The sequence below is a fragment of the Rana temporaria genome, chromosome 2 (assembly GCF_905171775.1).
Source record: "Rana temporaria chromosome 2, aRanTem1.1, whole genome shotgun sequence".
Taxonomy (NCBI): Eukaryota; Metazoa; Chordata; class Amphibia; order Anura; family Ranidae; genus Rana; species Rana temporaria.
In genome coordinates, this window is record NC_053490.1 from 69,661,043 (window position 1) to 69,685,350 (window position 24,308).

The following is a 24,308-nucleotide window of genomic DNA, read 5'->3' on the forward strand; positions in this document are numbered from 1 at the left end:
CAGAAAAAAGTCCCTGGCCCTTTTCATAAAATGCACAGATGCGAACTACATCTATAGGAAACCATGTTAAATGGACTAGTGTGTTTCTGCAAAACTGAAAACGCACAAAAAAAATGCATAGGTGTGATCCAGGTCTTAATCTTTTTGAAAAAAAAAAATCTTTGTTGCGGTGAATGAAAGTGGAAATCCCATCATTTTGAGTCGCCACCAGAACATAAACCGAGGAAATATTTTGAAGGGAAATCTCCCTAATGAGCCACAGGAAAAAAATAATAATCTGATAGCAGGTTTAACCCTTCCCTTAGTGTTTTCTAAATGGGGGAAAAAAATGCTTTTGGGTATACAGCAGTGTTGTCAGCCTTACCCAAGTTCTTTAACACTGAATTACAGAACACCTCCCCCTGAAAGTTATGGAGGTGTTCTCTATCTTAGATCGTAATAAACATTTATTATAATAATTAGGGTTGTCCCGATACCACTTTTTTAGGACTGAGTACAAGTACCGATAATTTTTTTCAAGTAGTCGCCGATACCGAATACCGATACTTTTTTTTAAATGTGTCCCCAAATGCAGCCATGTCCCCCCATATCCAGCAATGTCCCCCCATATCCAGCAATGTCCCCCCATATCCAGCAATGTCCCCCCATATCCAGCAATGTCCCCCACATCCAGCAATGTCCCCCACATCCAGCAATGTCCCCCGTATCCAGCAATGTCCCCCGTATCCAGCAATGTCCCCCGTATCCAGCAATGTCCCCCGTATCCAGCAATGTCCCCCACATCCAGCAATGTCCCCCACATCCAGCAATGTCCCCCACATGCAGCAATGTCCCAATATCCAGCAATGTTCCCCGTATCCAGCAATGTCCCCCGTATCCAGCAATGTCCCCCACATCCAGCAATGTCCCCCACATCCAGCAATGTCCCCCACATCCAGCAATGTCCCCCGTATGCAGCAATGTCCCCCACATCCAGCAATGTCCCCCGTATGCAGCAATGTCCCCCGTATCCAGCAATGTCCCCCATATCCAGCAATGTCCCCCATATCCAGCAATGTCCCCCATATCCAGCAATGTCCCCCATATCCGGCATTGTCCCCCATATCCGGCAATGTCCCCCGTATCCAGCAATGTCCCCCGTATCCAGCAATGTCCCCCGTATCCAGCAATGTCCCCCGTATCCAGCAATGTCCCCCGTATCCAGCAATGTCCCCCACATCCAGCAATGTCCCCCACATCCAGCAATGTCCCAATATCCAGCAATGTCCCCCATATCCAGCAATGTCCCCCACATCCAGCAATGTCCCCCACATCCAGCAATGTCCCAATATCCAGCAATGTCCCCGTATCCAGCAATGTCCCAATATCCAGCATTGTCCCCCATATGCAGCAATGTCCCCCGTATCTAGCAATGTCCCCCGTATGCAGTAATGTCCCCCGTATGCAGTAATGTCCCCCGTATGCAGTAATGTCCGCCGTATCCAGTAATGTCCGCCGTATCCAGTAATGTCCCTCGTATCCAGTAATGTCTCCCCATATCAATGTCCCCCACATCCAGCAAGGTCTCCCCATATGCAGCCATGTCCTGTCCCCCTTACCTTCATCGCGCCGCATCTCCGCTGCCGCCGACTGCTTAATATGGGCGGGGAACATTACAGCTTTGAACAGCTGTAATGATTGGCGCCGCGCTGCGTATAGACACTCCCCCTTGCTCGGGATTGGACAGTTCACCCGAGCAAGGGTGAGTGTCTATACGCGGCGGGCGGGAAAGACTACAGCTATTCAAATGAATGCTGTAATGTTCCCCGCCCGTATTAACCAAGCGGGGAATGCGGCGGGATGCGTTGTAGCGACGGGATGCGGCGGCGGGGGGGGGGACGGAGTATTCTATTTTGGTATCGGGGGTATTTGCGGGAGTACGAGTACTCCCGCAAATACTCGGAATCGGTCCCGATACCGATACTAGTATCGGTATCGGGACAACCCTAATAATAATAATATTCAATCCCAATCACTCCTAACTTGTTCACTTTAAAAACGCTCTGTCAGGTATGTACTCACTGAGGCCGAGAGCGGCTCACCCTTGCGACTTGGCGCACTCCGCCCCCTGGAGGTGAGACAGAGGGAGGATGGCGCGAAGAGGCACTGGCTACCAGCAGGGAAGGTGAAGCTTGCTAGGAGATCAGGTAGTGCTGAACTGTAGGAGCAAGGCTGGGGGGAGGTCAATAAAGGGCAGGCCGTGGGTCAGATACCAGAGACAGGAAGACAGTTCAATAAGTCCAAAACAGGAGATCAAGGGCTGAGACAGATAGGCAGATCCGAGGTGCAAGCAGGAGGTCAGGGGCTGGAGAGAGTAGCAGGTCCCAGGTGCAGGCCGAAGGTCAGGGGCTGGAGATAAGCAGCAAATCCGAGAGACAAGCCAGGGGTCAGGTCCAGGGGAGAGAGAGCAGAGTAGTCAAGCCGATCTGGGTCACAATAAGTTCAGGTACAGGAAGGTTAAGCAGGAGCTGACAACAAACCAGCAACCTGTCATGGGGCCTGAGCTGACTTTTATATAGGCCTGCCAGGATTCTGATTGGTGTGCTTGTGCGCACGCGCGCCATGCCACCGGATCGCGCATGCGCGCGCTGTTCTACCGACCCGCAAATGCGCCAAAGTGCCTTTCCACCAAGCATGCGCGCACGACGGCGGCTGGCAAGATTGTTTCTCTGACACACTCTCTCACAGGCACATTAAAATATATTTTGTATTGAGTGCTAGCATAGTACAGTCATTTTATAGGTTCATATCGGAGTACTTACTAAGACTTTTTTAGAATTTCACAGTAAAGAGTTTTTTAAAACTTAAAACAGAAGACCTATATACTAGGATAAAAGACATTGAGCTGATGGAAAAAATGTCAGCCCGACTCCAGGACAGACTTGATGTGCATGATAAGGTATGGGAGGAGTGGCACCTGCGGGAGGACCCGCCCTGAGCCCACAGTCGGGCTATCCTACCCTCCCCCCCCCCTCCTCTTTCTCTCTTACTGTTTTTTCCCTTTCTTCTCTTTCTTTTTCCTGGATATATCTATAAGTTGCTGGGAGACCGTACTTCACAGTTTTCAGCCCTCATGTGTAGTTGGCAGGGTCCCCCCGGCTGTTTGTCTATTGGTGTACTGTATTTTACAATGCACTGGTTGTACTGACATACTGCTGAAGTGCTTGTGTTACAGTGTTGACTTTCTGTATTTTACCTGCTGGTATGTTTTGTAAAATAAAATAAAAAACGTTATTTGAAAAAAACAAAAAAACGTAAAACCGAGAATTCTAGTCTTACCATAGACAAGTGTTGAATATGTGATGCTGTCTTGCAGTTGCTGTCTCCAGAGGATCTAGTAAACGCCTGCAGAATGTTTGAATCTCTGAAGCTTCCTGTCCGGTAAGAAACTGGACATTTCCTCCTGTGCCTTTTACTATGACCTTTGTTTTCTGCCTGCAGCCTGTGCCACAGATCTCCCATTCTCTGTTTTCCTTTCTATATGACAAATAAGTTTTTTTGTATGAAGATCGTGGGCATAGCCTTGGGTAACACTTCCTCTTTTATATCCAACTTGGGAAGACTTTATCCATCCCCACTATCGCATAGATGAATACTTATCCCTATTCTTATAACTCTGCATCAATATTGCTAGCCTAGGAGCTGATTCATTTATCACTTTGGGCTCGTTCATACATACACCCATACAAAGGGCCATGTTTTCTTGCATGGAATGCACATTGGTTTCCTGCATCTGCATGCAGGCAGCCCCCTCAATGTCTTTTGGGACACAGCCGCTGGTCCCAATTCGACAGTTATGCCAATGCACACTGCATTCAGGGACACACATCTGCATGGCTGTCAAATTGGAACCAGCGGCTGCATCTATGTAGCCACTGAGTCCCAGTAGATATGAATGGGGCTGCCTGCACGGGTATGCATGGAGCACCTATGCATCCCATGCAGGCAAAGACAACCCTTTGCATGGGTGCACTGATAGGTTACGCCTGTGTGAATAAGACCAAAACAATACTTCAATCACCTCCATCCTCCAAGGCTAGCAGTCTTGAACTGTGAATAAGTCCCTGGGCAGCCAACAATTGCCAGTTAAACAGCCAGCAATTCTAATGATGATACACAGAAAAACTGTGCTGGGATGAATTACCACAGTTCCAGGCACGGTTTTAAGCACTTCAGCCCCCGGGAGGGTTTAACCCCTTCCTGACCAAGCCATTTTTTTTGCAAATGGGCACTGTGTAATTTTTAACTTGCGACGTTGTACCAAAAAAAAAATATTTATGTCCTTTTTTTTCCCACAAATAGCGCTTTATTTTGGTGGTATTTTTAACTTGTTGCGCTATAAACAAAAGAAAAGCAACAATTTAAGAAAAAAAAAACACACAATATTTACTTTTTGCTACCGTGTTTTTCCGAAAATAAGACCTAGCGTTATTTTCCAGGAGGCCTGAAATAGAAGCCCTACCCCGAAAATAAGCCCTAGTTTAAAATGCTTGTAAAATCCTATAATCCAATCTATTACAGTAGTATATCATGTACAATGTGTGCGTTTCTGTAATTTAATTGAGGGGAAGAGAGCTCCAGCGGGTCACAGAAGCGCAGAGCAGTGCAATAATGAAGGTATTTGGTACAATTATATTACAGAAACACACACATTGTACATTATATACTACTGTAATAGAGTGGATTATAGGATTTTACAAGCATTTTAACTCGGTTCACACTGGGGATTCCTGTCAGGCAGGTAAGACCTCCCCCGAAAATAAGCCCTACTGGGTCTTTTGTTGCCAAAATTAATATGTTTTCGGGGAAACACGGTATATCAAATATCCCAAAAAAGAAATTAATTTCTTCATCAGTTTAGGCCGTACGCAATAAGCGTATATTGATTGATTGGTTTGCGCAAAAGAAAAAGATTTATGGCATTTTTATTATTCTTTATAATAATTTTTTTACTAGTAATGGCGGCGATCTGCGATTTTTATCTGGACTGCGACATTGCGGGAGACAGATCAGACACGTTTGATACATTTTTGGGACCGTTGACATTTATACAGCGATTTAGTGCTATAAAAATGCACTAATTATTGTATAAATGTCACTGGAAGGGTAGGGGTTAACACTAGAGGGCGATCAAGGGGTTAAATGTGTTCCCTCAGTGTGTGTTCTAACTGTGGGAGGATGGCACTGACTGGGGGAGGAGACGGATCGTTGTTCCTATATACTAAGGCTGCATTCACACCTTGGCGTATTTACGCCTGACGCTCGTGCCGCTGGAGGGGCGATTTTACATTGTTGTCTATGAGATGGTTCACATCTCACGCCGAACGCCGAAACGCCGTACGCCTGCCGCCTGAAAACAAGTCTCGGATCCTTTTTTTCAGGCGGCGTTCGGCATAGACAACAATGTGTCGCGGCAAATTGCGGTACAATACGCCGCGGCAAAATATGCCGCGTTATAGTGTGAATGCAGCCTAAGAACACACGCTCTGTCTCCTCTCCCCTGACAGAACACAATATTTTTGCCCTGTCAGGAGCAATCGTGAGTGCCCAGCAGACATCTTGGCCGCTGTGCACATGCATCGGCTTCTTATGGATGCAGTGGGCACACGCCCCCTATACTCCTAAAAACCGCCCACCATACAACTAAGGCGATTTGCGCAGGTGTGCCATTCTGCCGCCGTCAATCGACGGAGGGCAATCGGCAAGTGGGTAATACCACGCCATTTTTAGGTTTTCCATCCTGTGTTAGTTTGACTGGCAATCACCCAGATATATTTTATATTAAAGTGGTAGTAAACTCTGTACTACCACTTTTACCTACAGGTAAGCCTATATTAAGGCTTACCTGTAGGTATAAAGAATATCTCCTAAACCTGTACGGTTTAGGAAATATTCCCCTCGCAATGCGCCGCTGACTGCAGCGGCGCATGCGCAGCGGGGATCCTCGGCTAAAGGCCCAGCAGCCGCCGGACCTTGCCGGACAGAAATCTCCCGACATCGCCGCTCCAGCCACTCTTCTGGGTATCGCCGCTTGAGCGGCGATACCCAGAAGACACGCCGAGGTAAGATGACATCTCCCTCGGCGTGGACCAGGTAAGTTCCTCACACCTCGTTCCAAGGTAAGTATTTCATAATGAGCTAGTATGCGGTGCATACTAGCTCATTATGGCTTTTGCTTTTCAGGTATGAGAGAGAAAAAAAAATCAGCAGTGGGTTTACTACCGCTTTAATTTTTTGAGATGGAGCTTTCTTTTGGGGGTACTTTATTTAACTATAAAACACAGAGGGGTCAGGTGCCAAGTCGGGGACCTGGCAAGGTTTTCTTATTGGGAGGTCCATTCTCTCTGTGAAGAATTGGGTCCAGTTCCTATGTTAGGCCTGAAACAGATGTGGGATAATCTGAATGTATTAGTGCCATTATATTCTGACTGTGGGACTTCTCTGTTTTCCAGTTGTCTTGTTTGCCAGAAGTCTATCTACTGATCAACTTCTGTCGGGCAGAGAGGACCACACACAGATCGAAATTCAGCCGGTCTCTGCCGCACCGGCCAAATTTCGTTTTGTGTATTCTATATATTTTACAATTGATATACGTCTTTAATTTGAATAGTAGTGTACAATGTGTGGGTACCTTTGGGCTCTAATTCAATTTCATTCTGCTTTACAGGCTGCGTATTTTTGATAGTGGCGTCATGGTAATTGAACATCAGTCTCACAACGAAGAGGAAATGGTTGCTGCTGCTTTAGAAACGGTACGACGTCCAGTCACAGCTCTTATATATCTGGAGATTTTCTACCTTTTTTACTTGAAGTCAAACTAAAGGCATTTTAAAAAAAACTAACCAGCAGGCAGGCTATTTATTTCATAAGAGACGTGCAATGTCTCTTCTGCAGTAAAATGTACCTATCTGCCTCCTCAGTCTTCTATGGCATATAAACTGCGCAGGGATGACCGATTCCTGTGCATGCGCAGTAGTTAGGTCATCCTGCACCGGCTAATAAAGATGCCCAAAGACCAGGGGCGGTCTGTCCATTAGGGGCGCCCCCTCTCTCCAGGCCACCCCCCTATATGCAATGGATAGATTCATGATCATGGCCGCCGCAGCCACCCCCTATTCATGCGTCCGACCCCTTTCAGGGCACCGGGCGCATGAATTACAGCGGCCAGTTTTTTTTTTTAAGCACCTGAGGCTCTAATAGGTTTAAAAATAGGATGGGCTCGGGTCGCAGAGGATGCGTCCGGAGCCCACCCAGGTGTGTTGCAACAGCGAATGAATATTCGCTGTTGCAACACTGATCCTCCTCCCGGCCAATCGGGAAGTGGGTTTGATACCTGTCACACGATTGACTGAAAGGACAGGCTATCCTATTGGATGCGTGGGAGAGGAGACACACAGCCGAAACGAGGAGGAGAAGAGCCGATGCTCGATCCCTGCCGCTGCTCCTGGAAGGTTCCCTGCCGATGCCCACCGTAGATGGGGTAAGTGCTGGTGGACCGAACAGCAGACAGCTGGGGGGGGGGGGGGGGTTTGAGTCGCCCCGGGGGTGGGGGGTTCTGTTGTTTGCCACCCCCCCAAACAAAAAGCCACCAGCCACCACTTCCAAAGACTAGCACCTAGGAGGAGCCAGGAAAAGGCTGCCGATGCTAATCCAGACTGTTAGATAGGAGAAAAGTATGGCGAGTTAATTACTCTTTAAAGTGGTTGTAAGCTTTGAAAAAAAAAAAAAAAACCTGCAAGACAAAGGCATAATGAGCTGCTAACTCAATATGATATACCTACCTTAGATCGAATCTGTTGCAGCTGTCTCCTGGCGTTTTTTCCGGGTTCACGGGCTCTGGTGCGTGAGCTGCTGGTCACGGCACGGCTCCTGAAGAAATGCCATGAGTGCCACGTGCGGATATTGTGCAATAAATATGCAAGTTTAGGAGATATTCATGGTACCTACAGGTAAACCTTATTATAGTCCTTATTATAGGCTTACCTGTAGGTAAAAGTGGTAGTACAGAGTTTACAACCCCTCTAAGCTCTGCTTTCTGTGTTCCTCTCTGTCCCTGGTGGACGACTTGGGTAAAGCAGGCTGAACAAGCCTGGATATTTCTCCTGGCACAGTCCAGGATACAGTCCTAATGTACTGGAGAGGATCTGTGTCTTTGTTGGACATGGCTGATATCCACGTGGGAAACATTTGTGTACAATTACCAAATGGCCTTGCTTAAAGCTGAACTACAGACAAGTACATACCGTACATACTGTGTTTCCTTAAAAAAAAATATATATATATATATATATATATATATATATATATATATATATATATATTCATTTTGGCAACAAAAGACACAGTAGGGCTTATTTTCGGGGTAGGTCTTATGTAATGTGCTGTCTTCTCTCCCCCTCTCTCCCTGCCTGACAGGAATCCCCAGTGTGAACTGAGTTAAAATGCTTGTAAAATCCTATAATCCACTCTATTACAGTATTATATAATATACAATGTGTGTGTTTCTGTAATACAATTTTACCAAATACCATTATAGCACCGCTCTGCACTTCTGTCACCTTCCGGGAGCTCTCTTCCCCGCATTTATATTACAGAAACACACATTGTACATTATGTAATACTGTAATAGAGTGGATTATAGGATTTTACAAGCATTTTAAACTAGGGCTTATTTTCGGGGTAGGGCTTATATTGCAGCCCTCCTGGAAAATAACACTAGGGGCCAGATTCACAAAGAGATACGATGGTGTATCTCCAGATACACTGTCGTATCTCTGACTTACATTGGTCCTATCTATGTGTCTGATTCATAGAATCAGGTACGCATAGATATGGCTAAGATCCGACAGTGTTACACTGTGTTACACTGTCGGATCTTATTTTCAATTTGAAAATGGCGCCGGGGGCGATCCCGCTGATTTACGTTGAATAATATGTAAATCAGCGAGATACGCGAATTCACGTACGTACGCGGACCCGACGCAGTGTTCTTACGACGTTTCCGTAGCGGCTTTCCCGGCGTTTACTTACCCCTGCTTCTATGAGGCGCAGCCAATGTTAAGTATAGCCGTCGTTCCCGCGTCGATTTTAAATTTTTTAACGTCGTTTGTGTAAGTCGTTCTCGAATACGGATGGACGTCGTTTACGTAAGCGTCGAAACCACTGACGTCCTAGCGACGTCAGTGGGAGCAATGCACGCCGGGAAATTCCGCGGACGGCGCATGCTCATTTAAATCGGCGCGGGAACGCGCCTGATTTAAATAGTACACTCCCCCTAGCCGCGGAATTTGAATTCCGCTGGGGGATTTACGATCCGCCGCCGCAAGTTTGGAGGTAAGTGGTTTGTGAATTACCCACTTGCCTCTCAAACTTGCGGGAGCGGATCTTAAATCAGGTAGATCGAGCGGATCTTAAGATCCGCTGATCTACGTGAATCTGGCCCTAGGTCTTATTTTTGGGGATACACGGTAGACAAAAAACATAATTTACCTGCTAAACTATTTGTATTTCTATCTAGTTCTGAGGTTCAGGCCCTCAAACTGTTATTGGACAGTGGTGGAGAAGCAGAAGACGGTAAATCTCATCTTTCTGTCAATCTGCTCTCGCCTCTATTCCTTGTTAATCCTTGTTACATAATCACTGCAGAACAGTCAATTGGCTGCTAGTGCTGCTTCTGTCCCCTCCTAGTCTGAGCTCTGCTATTTTGCCCCAAGAGGCTAATACCAAGTTTTTTTTATTTTTTCATTGCATTTATTAAAATAAATGGAATGATATGTACAAAGGTTTTCATTTATTCAGGTCAGGGTATGTCTAGTAGTAGTTGGTCACATTCATCTGGACTTATTGATTAATGTTGAAGGTGTTTCATAGTCTATCCAAGCCACTTCTTCAGTGAGTGTCAGGAAAATAGCCCATTATTTGCTGTACTGCAGGGGTGTCCAAACTTTTTTCAAAGAGGGCCAGATTTGATGAAGTGAACATGCGTGAGGGCCGACTATTTTGCTGATGGTGCTGTTTTGATGGGACAATGGATCGAACTGGATTGACACACTGTTGGATCACATTTACATCTCCAGGGGCACTGTCTCCAGTCAGGAGTATTGGTGGAGGCAAGACCACGTCGCACAATTTCCCCAGAAATTGTATCTTTTCTAGTTTGGATATACCGTATTTATTGGCGTATAGCACACACCTTCACTTTAAGAGGGAAGTTTCAGGATTTATTTTTTTGTCATTTTAAATAAAGAACTGTGAAGCAAAATAAGGGTCAGTGCCCATCTGTAGCCTCACAGGTGCCCATCTGCAGATCCACCATTGCCATGAATGTAGCCTCACCATTGCCAACAATGCACTCACCATTGCCAGGAATGCACCCACCATTGCCAGGAATGCCCGCACCATTGGCAGGAATGCCCGCACCATTGGCAGGAATGCCCGCACCATTGGCAGGAAGGCACGCACCATTGGCAGGAATGCACGCACCATTGGCAGGAATGCACGCACCATTGGCAGGAATGCCACACCATTGCCAGGAAGGCACCCACCATTGCCAGGAAGGCACCCACCATTGCCAGGAAGGCACGCACCATTGCCAGGAATGCACGCACCATTGCCAGGAATGCACGCACCATTACCAGGAATGCAGTACCATTGCCAGGAATGCACGCACCATTGCCAGGAATGCAGTACCATTGCCAGGAATGCACTCACGAGCGCCTCTTTAATAGAAAGTCCTGCCTCGTTTGATGGACAGAACAGCCGTCCAATGGCAGCACCGGAGACGGGACTTCCTATTACAGAGGCCGGCCGTAAACAGGAAATGTTCTTGTGTGTGTGTGTACGGCGCTCGTCCCGCCTCCTCCTTGTCCTCCAAGGCATATACATCTTTGTGGTCCCGGCGCTGGGAGATCGTCGGATGCCACAAAAGATATATATGTCCAAACAACCAGGCGGGCCGTTCAAAACCGGAACGCGTGCCGCGATTGGCCCGCGGGCCGGACTTTGGACATGCCTGCTGTACTGTATATCATTGGCATTTGTCTATGCCTGTAAATGCTGGGATATCCTCCTCACACTCATTGAAATAGAAGAAGTGGCTTGGAGAAGCGATGAACATCGAGACATTGCAGAACAAGTCCAGTTGAATGTGAATAACTATTACTAGATCTATTTAATGATATATTATTGAATGAAGAGCTGCATTTATTTGTGTGTTTTTGTATCTAATTGTTCAAACGATGAACCAAATATTACAAAGCATCAAAATGAATGATAATTGTTTTTATTTACTTTTTAACAGGTATCTGAAAGGGGATCATTAACCTCTGAGGAATTTGCCAAAATAGTGGGAATGTCTGTTCTGCTGGCCAAAGAAAGGTATTTATATTTGTTTTACCGGCCGACAAAGTTGACAGAAAGATGATGATTCTTAAAGCGGAGCTCCACCCTAATTACAACATTACTGCATTTACATTTGCGCTATCAACAATGCTAAATATGGATGTTTTCATTTTGTAAATATGTACAGTACCTGTACATTGCTGAGGCTTCCGGTCTGCGTCGTTGCGGGAATTTTACGGGCATTGCGTCACTTCCCGTTCGATGCTGTGCAGTGGGAGCTTCTCTCCATAGCTCCCTGCCTTCACTGCGCAGCCGTCATATCAAATCTCGCGGTATTTCTTTAGCAGGAAGTGACGCGCTGAGGCTGTGGCTGTGTAGCTGAGGCTGTGTTTACATGAGAAATCACAACGCCTGCCATTGCTATGGCAACACAGACGCTGGCGCCCATGGTCCGCGCTGCGTGAGCGGTGGATGCTGGGAACACAGCGTCACCGCAACCAGGAAGTCCCTGCCCGTATGTATTGCCAACACTCAAAATGGAAACGGAAGGAATATAAGTTATTTTTCAGCACAGAAATAGAGCGGAGCGGACGTTAGAGCGGAGAGAAGTAAGTTTCTTTAAGCCCTGCACTTAGCTATGTAAATAGACTAAAAAAAAACAAACGTTATTGCATGGGAGATCCGCTTTAACCACTTCCATACCAGGCACTTACGCACCTTCCCGCCCAAGCCAATTTTCAGCTTTCAGCACTGTCGCACTTTGAATGGCAATTGCGCGGTCATGCTACACTGTACCCAAACAAAATTGGCGTCCTTTTTTCCCCACAAATAGAGCTTTCTTTTGGTGGTATTTGATCACCTCTGCGATTTTTTTTTTTTTTTTGCGCAACAACTAATTTTTTTGTAAATAAGTAAGTTTTCTCTTTCAATTACGGGCACTGATATGGTGGCACTGATGGGCACAGATGAGATGGCACTGATGGACATCGACGAGGTAGTACTGACGCGCACAGATGAGGTGTCACTGATTGGCGGCGCTGGTATGCGGCACTGATGGGCACTCATAGACGGCACTGATGGGCACACATAGGCGGCACTGATGGACACTCATGGGCGGCACTGATGGGCACTCATGGGCGGCACTGATGGGCACTCATGGGCGGCACTTATGGGTGGCACAGATGAGCACTGTGGGGTGGCACTTATGGGCACTGTGGGGTGGCACTGATGGGCACTGTGGGGTGGCACTGATGGGCACTGTGGGGTGGCACTGATGGACACTGTGGGGTGGCACTGATGGACACTGTGGGGTGGCACTGATGGACACTGTGGGGTGGGACTGATGGACACTGTGGGGCGGCACTGATGGACACTGTGGGGCGGCACTGATGGACACTGTGGGGCGGCACTGATTTACTTATGTTGTCAGTCAGTGCCCATTTGTGGGCACTGATTGGCATCTTTTTTTTGGCATCATTTTTTTTTTCCAGACTTTTTTTTTTTTGCCCTTCCCTGGTGGTCCATGTGGCGATCCGAGGGGGGGCTGCGCTGATAAACAATCAGCGCGAACCCCCCCTGTCAGGAAAGCCACCGATCAGCTCTCCTCTACTCGCGTCTGTCAGACGCGAGTGAGGAAGAGCCATCGACGGCTCTTCCTGTTTACATCGTGATCAGCCGTGGTTGGACACGGCTGATCACGTGGTAAAGAGTCTCCGTGAGAGACTCTCTTTACCGAGATCGGTGTTGCGGGATGTCAGACTGACACCCTGCAACAACGATCGCCGCGATGCGCGCCCCCGGGGGCGCGCAGCGGCTCAGAATCCTGAGGACGTCATATGACGTCCAGTCAGGATTCTACAACCACTTTGCCGACGTCAATATGTCATTGGCGGGCGGCAAGTGGTTAAAAGCCGAACTCCAGCCTAAACATGCACAAAGGTGTCAAAAGCCTCGTACACACGATCGGATTTTCAGCAGACAAAGCATGCGACTTTTGTTCGAAGGGCGTTGGCCAGGAACTTCTCTTGCATACAAATGGCAAAGAATTGACGGGCAACAAACACAATACTACGTGTTTTTTCAGCTCTTTAGCGCCACCCTTTGGGCAACTTCTGCTAATGTTGTGTTATGGTGAGCATTGCTTCTGAGCATGAATGTTTGTACTTTGCAGTTTTGTCCGACGGACTTGTACACACGATCGGATAATCCGACAACACACATTTGTCCACGGAAAATCCGACAACAATTGTCCGATGGAGCATACAAACGGTCAGATTTTCCGACAACTGCCTGTCATCACACAATTCCTGTCGTATAATCGGATCGTGTGTACGAGGCTTAAATGTCCACATAGACCCAACATTCCTGTGCACATTGTGCCATTTGTGTTGCATAAAGGAACACAAAATAGATGCTAATTCTATCTAACTGCTTGCCAACCGCCGCCTGTACATTTAAGTCGGCAGAATGGCACAGCTGCGCAAAGGGACGTACCTGTACGTCCCTTTGAATTTGCCGCAAGCTACGTTACCGTGCCCGTGGGACCCACAATCGTATCACGGAGCTGCAGAACGGGGAGATGCCTATGTAAACAAGTAGCCCTGTTCTGCCTAGTGACAGGGCAGTGATCTACTGCTCCCTGTCATCGGGAGCAGTGATCAGTGTCGTGTCACTAGTAGCCCAGCCCCCTCACAGTTAGAATCACTCACTAGGACATACTTAAATGAGTTGTAAACAATTTTTTTTTTTTTTTAAATAACAAACATGTTATACTTACCTCCACTGTGCAGCTCGTTTTACACAGAGTGGCCCTGATCCACGTTTTCTGGGGTCCCTGGGCAGCTGTCTCTGGTCCTCCCTGCACAAACTACACACGTTCATGCAAGAGCTCGCATTGTCTGTAGTCCTTGCGGGCGCGCTCCCGTGATACGGCGAGCGGCCATAGCCGCTCACTGTATCACTCGGCCCCGCCCCTCAGCGCACTGCGTCACTGGATGTGATTGACAGCAGCGCCAGCCATTCCAATCCATCCGCTCTAGCCAATCAGCGGCCAGGCCGAGCGGCGAAGAGGATGTCGGGGCCAAGCACGAGACTTTCGAGGGGTCAGGTAAGTATAACGGGGGGCCGGTGTGTTCAGAAGTTTTTTCACCTTAATGCATAGAATGCATTATGGTGAAAAAAATCTTTTTCCTTTACAACCCCTTTAACCCCTTCCTCGCCCCCTATAATAAGGCTTACCTGTAGGTAAGGAGAATATCTCCTAAACCTGCACGGTTTAGGAGATATTCCCCTCGCAATGCGCCGCAGCGCATCCGCAGGGGGGATCTACGGCGAAAGGACCGGCAGCCGCCGGACTTTGCCGAATTTAAATCTCCCGCGCGCACGCGCGGGAGTGACGTCATCGCCGCTCCAGCCAATCACCGCGCTGGAGCGGCGATACCTGGAAGACACGCCAGGCAAGAGGACATCTCGCTCGGCGTGGACCAGGTAAGTTCTACACACCTCGTTCCGAGGTAAGTATTTCATAATGAGCTAATATGCGGTGCATATTAGCTCATTATGACTTTTGCCTTGCAGGAGAAAAAAAAATAAAAAATTTTGATGCAGGTTTACAACCGCTTTAAGGAAAAACCCTTGCACTGCCTATTACCCCCTTCCCCTACCCTCAGTGGGTGTAATCACTCCAAGGCCAGACTGTGATGATGTGGTGGCTTTACTGGCTTAACTTGAGTCCTTTTGTTGATCCAGTGCTGTTCCCAACTGCAGATCTTCTCTCCCCTCTTTCTGGTCTCAGAGGCTTTGCCAATAGCAGGGGAAGCCATTGGCTCCTGCTGTTGTCAGTCAAATCTAGTGGGGAGGGCGCAGCACCAAGCCATGCTGTGTGTATCTATGGACGCACACAGCCCAGCTCAGGAGCAAGCCCACATATGTACCCCCATAGCAAGCGGCTTGCAATGGGGGGCATGTGCTGAAGAGATGGAGCGGAGAGTGCCGGTGGGGGGACCCCAAAATAGGAGATAAGCGGCCGCTCTGTGCAATACCATTGCACATAGCAGGTAAGTATAAACGTCTTTATTATTTTAGTTTAAAAAACTTGACTTTACAATCACTTTAAAGAGGAAGTAAACCCTCTGTAAAAAATAAAAAAAACACCCTGCAAGGCAAAGGCATAATGAGCTAGTATGCATAGCAATAGCATACTAGCTCATTATGTAGTACTTACCTGAGATCGAAGCCCCCGCATTGGTCCTGGGTGACCACCTTCGTCGCCGCCTTGATACCCGGAGTGACTTCCGGGTATCGCTGCTCCGACGCTGTGACTGGCCGGAGCAGCGATGACGTCACTCGCGCTGGTGCCGTCACTAACGGCATGACCGCCGTTAGAAGCGACACGCTCAGTGCGCCTGCGCCCGATGTCTACGGCGCATGTGCCGTAGACATCGGTGCCGGTATTTTCTGCAAATATCTCCTAAACCTTTTAGGTTTGGGAGATATTTGTTGCACCTACAGGTAAGCCTTTATCTAGTCTTACCTGTAGGTTAAAGTGGTTGTAATGGGTTTTCACCACTTTAAGGTGGCCATACACATATCTATATGACAATTCAATTGATCATTTGAGGTGACTAAAATGATCAGGACCCCAAACCATAGACTCTCCATTCAATTGATATAGTGAGCTTTCAATCGATGTAACCGCTGGCAAGTTGATCAGCCATGGTAGAATCTTATTGATAGTTTCTCATTGATCGAACAAAGATCTGTAAGTTTGCGTCTGGCAACTAATCAATTAAATGATATTTTCTGCATGTTGTTACTGATAGATCATACATTCAGTCCATACTGTATTTGTTGCAGTGTTCAATATTTTAATCAATAATGAAAGTTTAACTGCAGACAAACTTGTTTAGATTAGAACATCTGCCAGGTTTTTATTGCTGTCTGTGCCACTATTAAAGGGGTTGTAAAGGTACAATTTATTTCCCTAAATAACGTCCTTTACCTTAGTGCAGTCCTCCTTCACTTACCTCATCCTTCCATTTTACTTTTAAATGTCCTTATTTCTTCTGAGAAATCCTCACTTCCTGTTCTTCTGTCTGTAACTCCACACAGTAATGCAAGGCTTTCTCCCTGGTGTGGAGTGTCGTGCTCGCCCCCTCCCTTGGACTACAGGAGAGTCAGGACACTCCCTACGTTGCAGATAGAGAAAGGAGCTGTGTGTTAGTGGGCATCCTGACTCGACTGTAGTCCAAGGGTGGGGGCAAGCACGACGCTCCACACCAGGGAGAAAGCCTTGCATTACTGTGTGGAGTTACAGACCGAAGAACAGGAAGTGAGGATTTCTCAGAAGAAATAAGGACATTTAAAAGCAAAATGGAAGGATGAGGTAAGTGAAGGAGGACTGCACTAAGGTAAAGGAAGCTATTTAGGGGAAAAAATGTTACCTTTACAACCCCTTTAAGGAGATTTCCCCCTCTCTATTTGTCCTATTTACCGTTATCATTGAAAGCGAAAGGAAAATAAAATCCCACATTTTGGGTTGTCCCCAGAAAGGTAATAGAGAGGAAATCTTCCCATCGGAACACTAGTTCTGGTGACCTGGGAGGCCCAGGAGATTCCTTTAATTTTCAGGGATTTCCTCTCACTTCCTGCTTGGCTTTGAGACAGGAAGTGAAGGGAAATCGTCTTATATTACAGGGGTTATAACCTTCCCTTACTCTCTCCCAGAGGCGGCTCTACGCTTTGTGAGGCCTTAGGCAAAACTTGACGTGGGGCCCCACTCACACCCATGATGAGAAAAATAATTCAAGGACAAGAGCCTCTTCCCCACAATCCTGTGGGGGTCTTCGGGCAGGGGGCTTATCGGGATCTGCAAGCCCCCTTTAACAAGGTGGCCCCCAGATCCTGCTCTTTTAAAACTAAGGGGCGGGGTCCACCCGGTGATGTCACCTGCTGAACCCACCCCCTTGTGACATCATTGACTGAGGGCATGCTGGGTCATTGACGTCACAAGGGGTGGTGTCACCGATATTCACTGGTTGTTAGGGACGCTGATGGCCCAGCTCCTGAGTCAGGGCTCTTAACGCTGCCTGAGCACAGTAACGTTGAGGTCCCCTGTCCCTCAAAACTGGGGTAATGCATTTGGTAAGTTAGGCAGCTGTGAGGCCCCTGTGAGTGCGAGGCCTTAGGCGACCGCCTAATTAAAGAGCCGCCTCTGCTCTCTCCAAAATGAAAGAAAAAGTTTTGCCTATAGTTCTACTTGAATTACTTGTTTGTGATCATTACAGAGTTGATCATTGTGTTGTCCTTCTTCATCCAATCATATTTTTGTTTATTGCAGACTTCTGCTTGCAGAGAACATGGGCCACCTCTGCCGGGATGACTCTGTGGAAGGGTTGCGCTTTTACCCAAACCTATTTCTGACGCAGACTTAACATCGGACATGAGAAGCATTGGAGGACGTGGTGTTCGGTGTGATTTGCTGTGGAGCTTACAAGGTGTACTGTCTGTGGGGGATCATGTAAAGGACATCTAAAGAAAGTAAAAACGTATATGAGGAAGATGAGGGGGAATGGAGCTTCTGGCCTCTCAGCTATCCTTCAACTGCAGCTCAATGCAACGTGCAATAGAAAATTTGGCATATGGGTCTATGTAGAGGGAGTCCATCATAAGCAGATTACCTGTGTGAGAATGCTCCGATTGAAGCTGCTATCCTTCGTCTTCTGGATTGCAGGCTGGTTCTGGGTCCCCGAAGCTGAACATTCTTTGCTTTACTGCAGGCAGTACTATTTTGTCACCAGGAGTCCGAGATTAGTAACTTCTAAAGCCTCGTACACACGATCGGATTATCCGACGGGAATTGTGTGATGACAGGCTGTTGTCGGAAAATCCGATTGTTTTTATGCTTCATCGGATTTTCCGCAGACAAATGTGGGATAGCATGCTTTAAAATTGTCCGCCAACAAATGTGTGTTGTCGGATTATTCGATCCTGTGTACACAAGTCTGTCGGATTAAACTCCAACGTACAAACACGCATGCTCAGAAGCAATGCTCACCACAACACAACATTAGCAGAAGTTGCCCAAAGGGTGGCGCTAAAGAGCTGGAAAACCACGTTGTTTTTCGTGTTTGTTGGCTGGCAATTCTTTGCCGTTTTGTATGCAAGACAAGTTCGCAACCAACGCCCTTCGGACACAAGTCCTACGCTTTGTCCGCTGAAAATCCAATCGTGTGTATGAGGCTTTACAGTGGTTTATCGCACAGGTATTTTTCTTGATGATAGATTCCCTTCAACTTCAAAGCAAAAATGGCTTCCATTCTGAAGTATATTCCTGAGATTAGATCTAGCAGCCTGCTAAAAAATTATCACCTAGTGCAGGGAGGGATATGCAATTGGTGGACCTCCAGCTGTTGCAAAACTACAAGTCCCATGAGGCACAGCAAGACTGACACCCACAAGAATGACAAACAGAGGCTGAAGCATGATGGGACTTGTAGTTTTGCAACAGCTGGAGGTCCACCAATTGCATATCCCCAACCTAGTGGATGACTCTGTCCAGGAAGAAGTCACGTGGCTTGAAGGTTTAGTCTCATATATTTCAGTGGGTGTTGTCACTCCAAGGAGGCCGTTCTTTCTTCTTGTTTGTCACTCCAAGGTCAGTCTGATGATGCGGTGGCTTTACTGGTTGTAGTAAACTTTCTGATTTGTATGTCATGTGTAAAAACAAATATCAGTGTTGTAACTGATATCTGCAAATAAATCATGCTTTATATCAACTACCATCTATTATATCTTTATTTTTCTATTAAGAAAGTATATTGTGGTGCCGTATACTTAAATGTTTTGGTGTTCAATAGTCCCTTATTTCCTTGCCTGCTTCCTCCTTAACCACTTAAGGACCTTGCCTTTTTTTCATACTTGGTGTTTACAAGATTACTTGCTAGAAATTGCTAGAAAATTACTTAAAACCCCCAAACATTATATATATATATATATATATATATTTTTTTTTCTAACACCCTAGAGAATAAAATGGCGGTCATTGCAATACTTTTTGTCAAAAAGTCTTACAAGTGCACTTTTTTGAATTAAAAAATAAGACAACAGTAAAGTTAGCCCAATTTTTTTTTTACGCCGAGTAAAATGATACCCAACATGTCACGCTTCAAAAAAATTCTATAGGTTACATCTTTTGAGTTACAGAGGAGGTCTAGGGCTAGAATTATTTCTCTTGCTCTAATGATTGTGGCAATATCTCACTTGTGTGGTTTGAACACCGTTTTCATATGCGGGCGCTACTAACGTATGCGTTCGCTTCTGCACGCAAGCTCATCGGGACGGGGCGCTTTAAAAAAAAATATTTTTTGTTTTCTTATTTATTTTTATTAATTTTATTAATTTTTACACTAAAAAAAAAAGGGGTCACTTTTATTCCTATTACAAGGAATGTAAACATCCCTTGTAATAGAAAAAAGCATGACAGGTCCTCTTAAATATGAGATCTGGGGTCAAAAAGACCTAAGATCTCATATTTAGACTAAAATGCAAAAAAATAAAATAAATTGTCATTATGGGCGGAAGTGACGTTTTGACGTCGCTTCCGCCCTGCTATGCTATAGAGACGGGTGGGGCCATCTTCCCCTCACTCGTATCCCAGCCGAGCAGGAGACAGGACCCAATCGCCTCCGCCGCTGCTGGCGGCGGAGGGCGCGGGAGAGCAGCGGGAGGGGGGGCCCTCTCCCGCCGCCAATAACGTGATCTTGCGGCGAATCTGTTGTGGAGACCACCGTTATCGTTTAAAGGACTGCTCACAGGAAAGATGGTTATCTTGGTTGTGGCAGCGGCTGCTGCCGTTACCGAGATATCCATTTTTAAAGTGATGACGTATATATACGTGAGCGGGTCCTTAAGTGGTTAAGCTTACAGTGAAACGTGAGCCATTGTTATCAGTTAAAGTGGTTGTTAACCCTCCTGAGACAATTTTACGTATAGGTAAGCCTATAATAAGGTTTACCTATATGTACTGAAAATATCTCCTAAAGGTGCGCCATTTAGGAGATATTTACCTTGTAGTGCGCCGATGATGCCCTTCGTGCCGTTTATTCCCCAGCATGTGCCGTGACTGGCGGCACATGCTGGGGAGGAAATGTGGGAGTGACGTCACGCGGCTCCAGCCAATCACAGAGCCGGAGTCCACGGCCCCGGAAGGAGGAGGGGCGAAGATTGGATGCTTCCACCAGCGCGGACATCACAGGATTTGTTTGCAGGTAAGTGCCACATAATGGGCTACCGTAATTATGCTTTTTCTTTGCAGGGGAATAAAGAGGAAATAAAACCATCAGGGTTTGCTTCCTCTTTAACCGCTTAAGCCCCGGACCATTTTGGTGGTTAAAGACCGGGACACTTTTTTTGCGATTCGGCACTGCGTCGCTTTAACTGACAAATGCGCGGTCGTGCGACGTGGCTCCCAAACAAAATTTAAGTCCTTTTTCCCCACAAATAGAGCTTTCTTTTGATGGTATTTGATCACCTCTGTGATTTTAAATTTTTGCGCTATAAACACAGTTTAGTCCGATACGTATTCTTCTACTATATTTTCGGTAAAAGAAAATTGCAATAAGCGTTAATTGGTTTGCGCAAAAGTTATAGCGTCTACAAAATAGGGGACTGTTTTATGGCATTTTTATTAATATATTTTTTTACAAGTTATGGTGGTGATCAGCGATTTTTATCGTGACTGTGACATTATGGCGGACGCATTGGACACTTTTGACACCATTTTGGGACCATTGTCATTTTTACAGTGATCAGTGCTATAAAAATGCACTGATTACTGTAAAAATGACACTGGTAGTGAAGGGGTTAACCACTAGGTGGCGCTGCAGGGGTTAGGTATTCCCTAAGAAGTGATTCTAACTGTTTGGGGGCGTGGCTACACGTGACGCATCACTGATGACCGTTTCCGATCACGGAAGGCCGAATAGGGGAATGCCTTGTTTACAAAAGCATTCCTCTGTTTTGCTCATGCCGACCGCAATCTCACAACTCGCGGGAACATCGAGTTCCCGGGACCCGCGGCCGCACTCGAGAGGCGCGGGCCTGCTGGGCGGCCGATTCAAATGGACGTTCCTGTACGCCAATCTGCCTGCCCGTGCCATTCTGCCAACGTACATCAGCGTGCGGCGGTCGGCAAGTGGTTAAAGCTTTGCCTATAACAGCAGTCTCCCCTACTTGCCCAATAAGGGGTCCATTCACACGCAGAGCTGTCTTTTACAGCACAGGTATTGCATGCATCCCGTGCCGGAGTCACACTCCTTTTTATTGGGGCACACGGCTGCACAGACACAGTGGGGTTGATTCACTAAAATTGTGCTTTGTAGCCAATTGGCTTCCATTTTCTATCTTGTTTATTTATTTATTTTTGTCAAAGTTTAAAGTGAATGTTACTAAACCCAGGACCCTGCATTCACTATATCTGCTCTCCCACAGTACACAGAACATGGAAATGCAATTATTTTAGTAAATATAAACTGCTAAATAACTTTTCTCATCAGCAGTATATAGCAGTCTTGTGACTTCTATCAGTGCCTGGCTGAGCACTGGTTAAAGCTTGTAGGAGGAGTTTTCATTCTCCTCTGGCTGTCCTATGAGGCTGCAATACCCTCTGTCTGGACAGTGCTGATTGGCCCTTTGCTGATTACACGCACCCTCCAAGAAAAAGAAAAAATACTCTCAAGCAATACACACCAAACTGAGCATGTGCAGAGTGCACCCAAGGCTCTTTTTGATCAGGTAATGGATTGGGGACAGTGGAAGAAGGGGAGTATGGAGAAGACAGGATCAAACAGCCTTTTTACACAATGCAGATGATTAACCCTTTGGGTTCCACAGTGAGTATAACAAGCATGCTTTACTGCATATACAGTCTGATTTTACTGTTGTTGGCTTTGTAACACTATAACCACTTCCTTACTGGGCACATATACCCCTTCCTGACCAGGTGAAATTTCAGCTTGTGGCACTGTGTCACTTTAACTGACAATTGCGCGGTCGTGCGACGTGGCTCCCAAACAAAATTGGCGTCCTTTTTTTCCCACAAATAGAGCTTTCTTTTGGTGGTATTTGATCGCCTCTGCGGTTTTTATTTTTTGCGCTATAAACAAAAATAGAGCGACAATTTTGAAAAAAAAAAACAATATTTTTTACTTGTTGCTGTAATAAATAGCCCAATTTTTTTTAAAAAACATTTTTTTTCTCAGTCTAGGCGATACGTATTCTTCTACATATTTTTTGGGGGAAAAAAAATATAAAAAATCGCAAGAAGCGTCTGGTTTGCGCAAAAGTTATTGCGCTTACAAAATAGGGGACAGAATTATTATTATTTTTTTATTATTTTTTTTTACTACTAATGGCGGCGATCAGCATTTTTTTCGTGACTGCGACATTATGGCGGACACATCGGACACTTTTGACACATTTTTGGCGCCATTCACATTTATACAGCGATTAGTGCTATAAATATGCACTAATTACTGTATAAATGTGACTGGCATTGAAGGGGTTAACAATAGGGTGTGAGGAAGGGGTTAAATGTGTACCATAAATTGTGTTCTAACTGTAAGTGGAGGGGGGGTGACTGGGGGGGGTGACCGATCTATGTCCCTATGTACAAGGGACACAGATCGGTCTCCTCTGTCCCCTGACAGGACATGGATCTCTGTGTTTACACACAGAGCTCTACGTCTTGTCCCTGTAGCCGCCGATCCCGAGTCCCTGGCGGACATCACGGCCGCCAGGCACTCGCATCGGCATCTCATCGATGCGGCGAGCACGCGCACGCCGCCGTCGTTAGGTTTTGTAGTAAAAAGTAAACAATATTGTTTTTTTTCTAAAGTATTGGTATTTTTTCTTTTATAGAAAAAATCCAGTGGCGGTCAAATACACATTTGTGTGCCAAAATCAAAATTTTATTTGGGTACAGCGTTGCATGACCCCAATTACCAGTTAAAGTAGCGCAGTGCTAAATAGCAAAAGATGACCTGGCCATGAAGGGGGTAAAGTCTTCCGGAGCTCAAGTGGTTAAGTTCTGACTTGGGCGTGACTTTCTAAGCTGTATGCTTGTCAGTGACTCTGAAAGTGTTAAAATGATTCTAAAGTCGGAAGGTTTTTGTATCTGTATTTTTATGCATTAAGAACCCTTTCACACTGACCTGCCCATAGCGGCGGCGGTAAAACGCTGCTATTTTTACCGCCGACGCTATGGGCGGATTTGTGGCGCATTTCGGCCGCTAGCAGGGTGGTTTTACCCCCCGCTAGTGGCTGAGAAAGGGTTAAAACCGCCGGCAATGTGCTGCTGAAGCAGCGCATTGCGGGCGGTATAGCCGCGCTGTCCCATTGATTTCAATGCGAAGGAGTGGTAAAGGATCGGTAAACACACTGCTCCAAAGATGCGGCTAGCAAGACTTTTTTTTTTTACGCCCTGCTAGCGCAACGCTCTAGTGTGAAAGCCCTCGGGCTTTCACACTGGAGACAATGAAGCAGCTGTTTGAGGGCAGATTGCAGAATCTTTTGCTTCAATATGTCAACTTCAAAGACATCAGGTCTTGGAAATCCCCTAAAAGTAACTCTAAATATATATATTTTTTATTTTAAAAAAATTCCATTTTAATTACGAATTTTTTTTTTTTTTAACAAATTATGAATTCGTAACCCCCAAACCTCCCCAATTTTTTATTTATTTGTTGCTGCTGTGATCCAACTATGTGGCTACGTTTATTCTCCATGAACCCACTGTATGTAGGAATAAAGGTCTAGGGACTATGGGGGTTATTTAAGGCAAATCCACTTTGCACTACAAGTGAAAAATGCACTTGGAAGTGCAGTCTCTGTAAATCTGAGGGTTAGATCTTAAAATGAGGGGAAGCTCTGCT

General features: G+C 46.2%; 1 protein-coding gene across 1 annotated transcript in view; it reads left to right on the top strand.

Annotated features, from left to right (window-relative positions):
* The window catches only part of VPS36 (vacuolar protein sorting 36 homolog), a 75,762-nt gene extending 57,838 nt beyond the window's left edge, over positions 1-17,924 (top strand). The window contains exons 11-14 of the mRNA XM_040340343.1: positions 3,356-3,420; positions 6,707-6,791; positions 11,339-11,415; positions 17,717-17,924. Coding sequence (XP_040196277.1) covers positions 3,356-3,420; positions 6,707-6,791; positions 11,339-11,415; positions 17,717-17,810 — 321 coding nt within the window. The 3' untranslated portion in view covers positions 17,811-17,924. The remainder of the gene's footprint in view (positions 1-3,355; positions 3,421-6,706; positions 6,792-11,338; positions 11,416-17,716) is intronic.
* Positions 17,925-24,308: the final 6,384 nt, after the last annotated feature.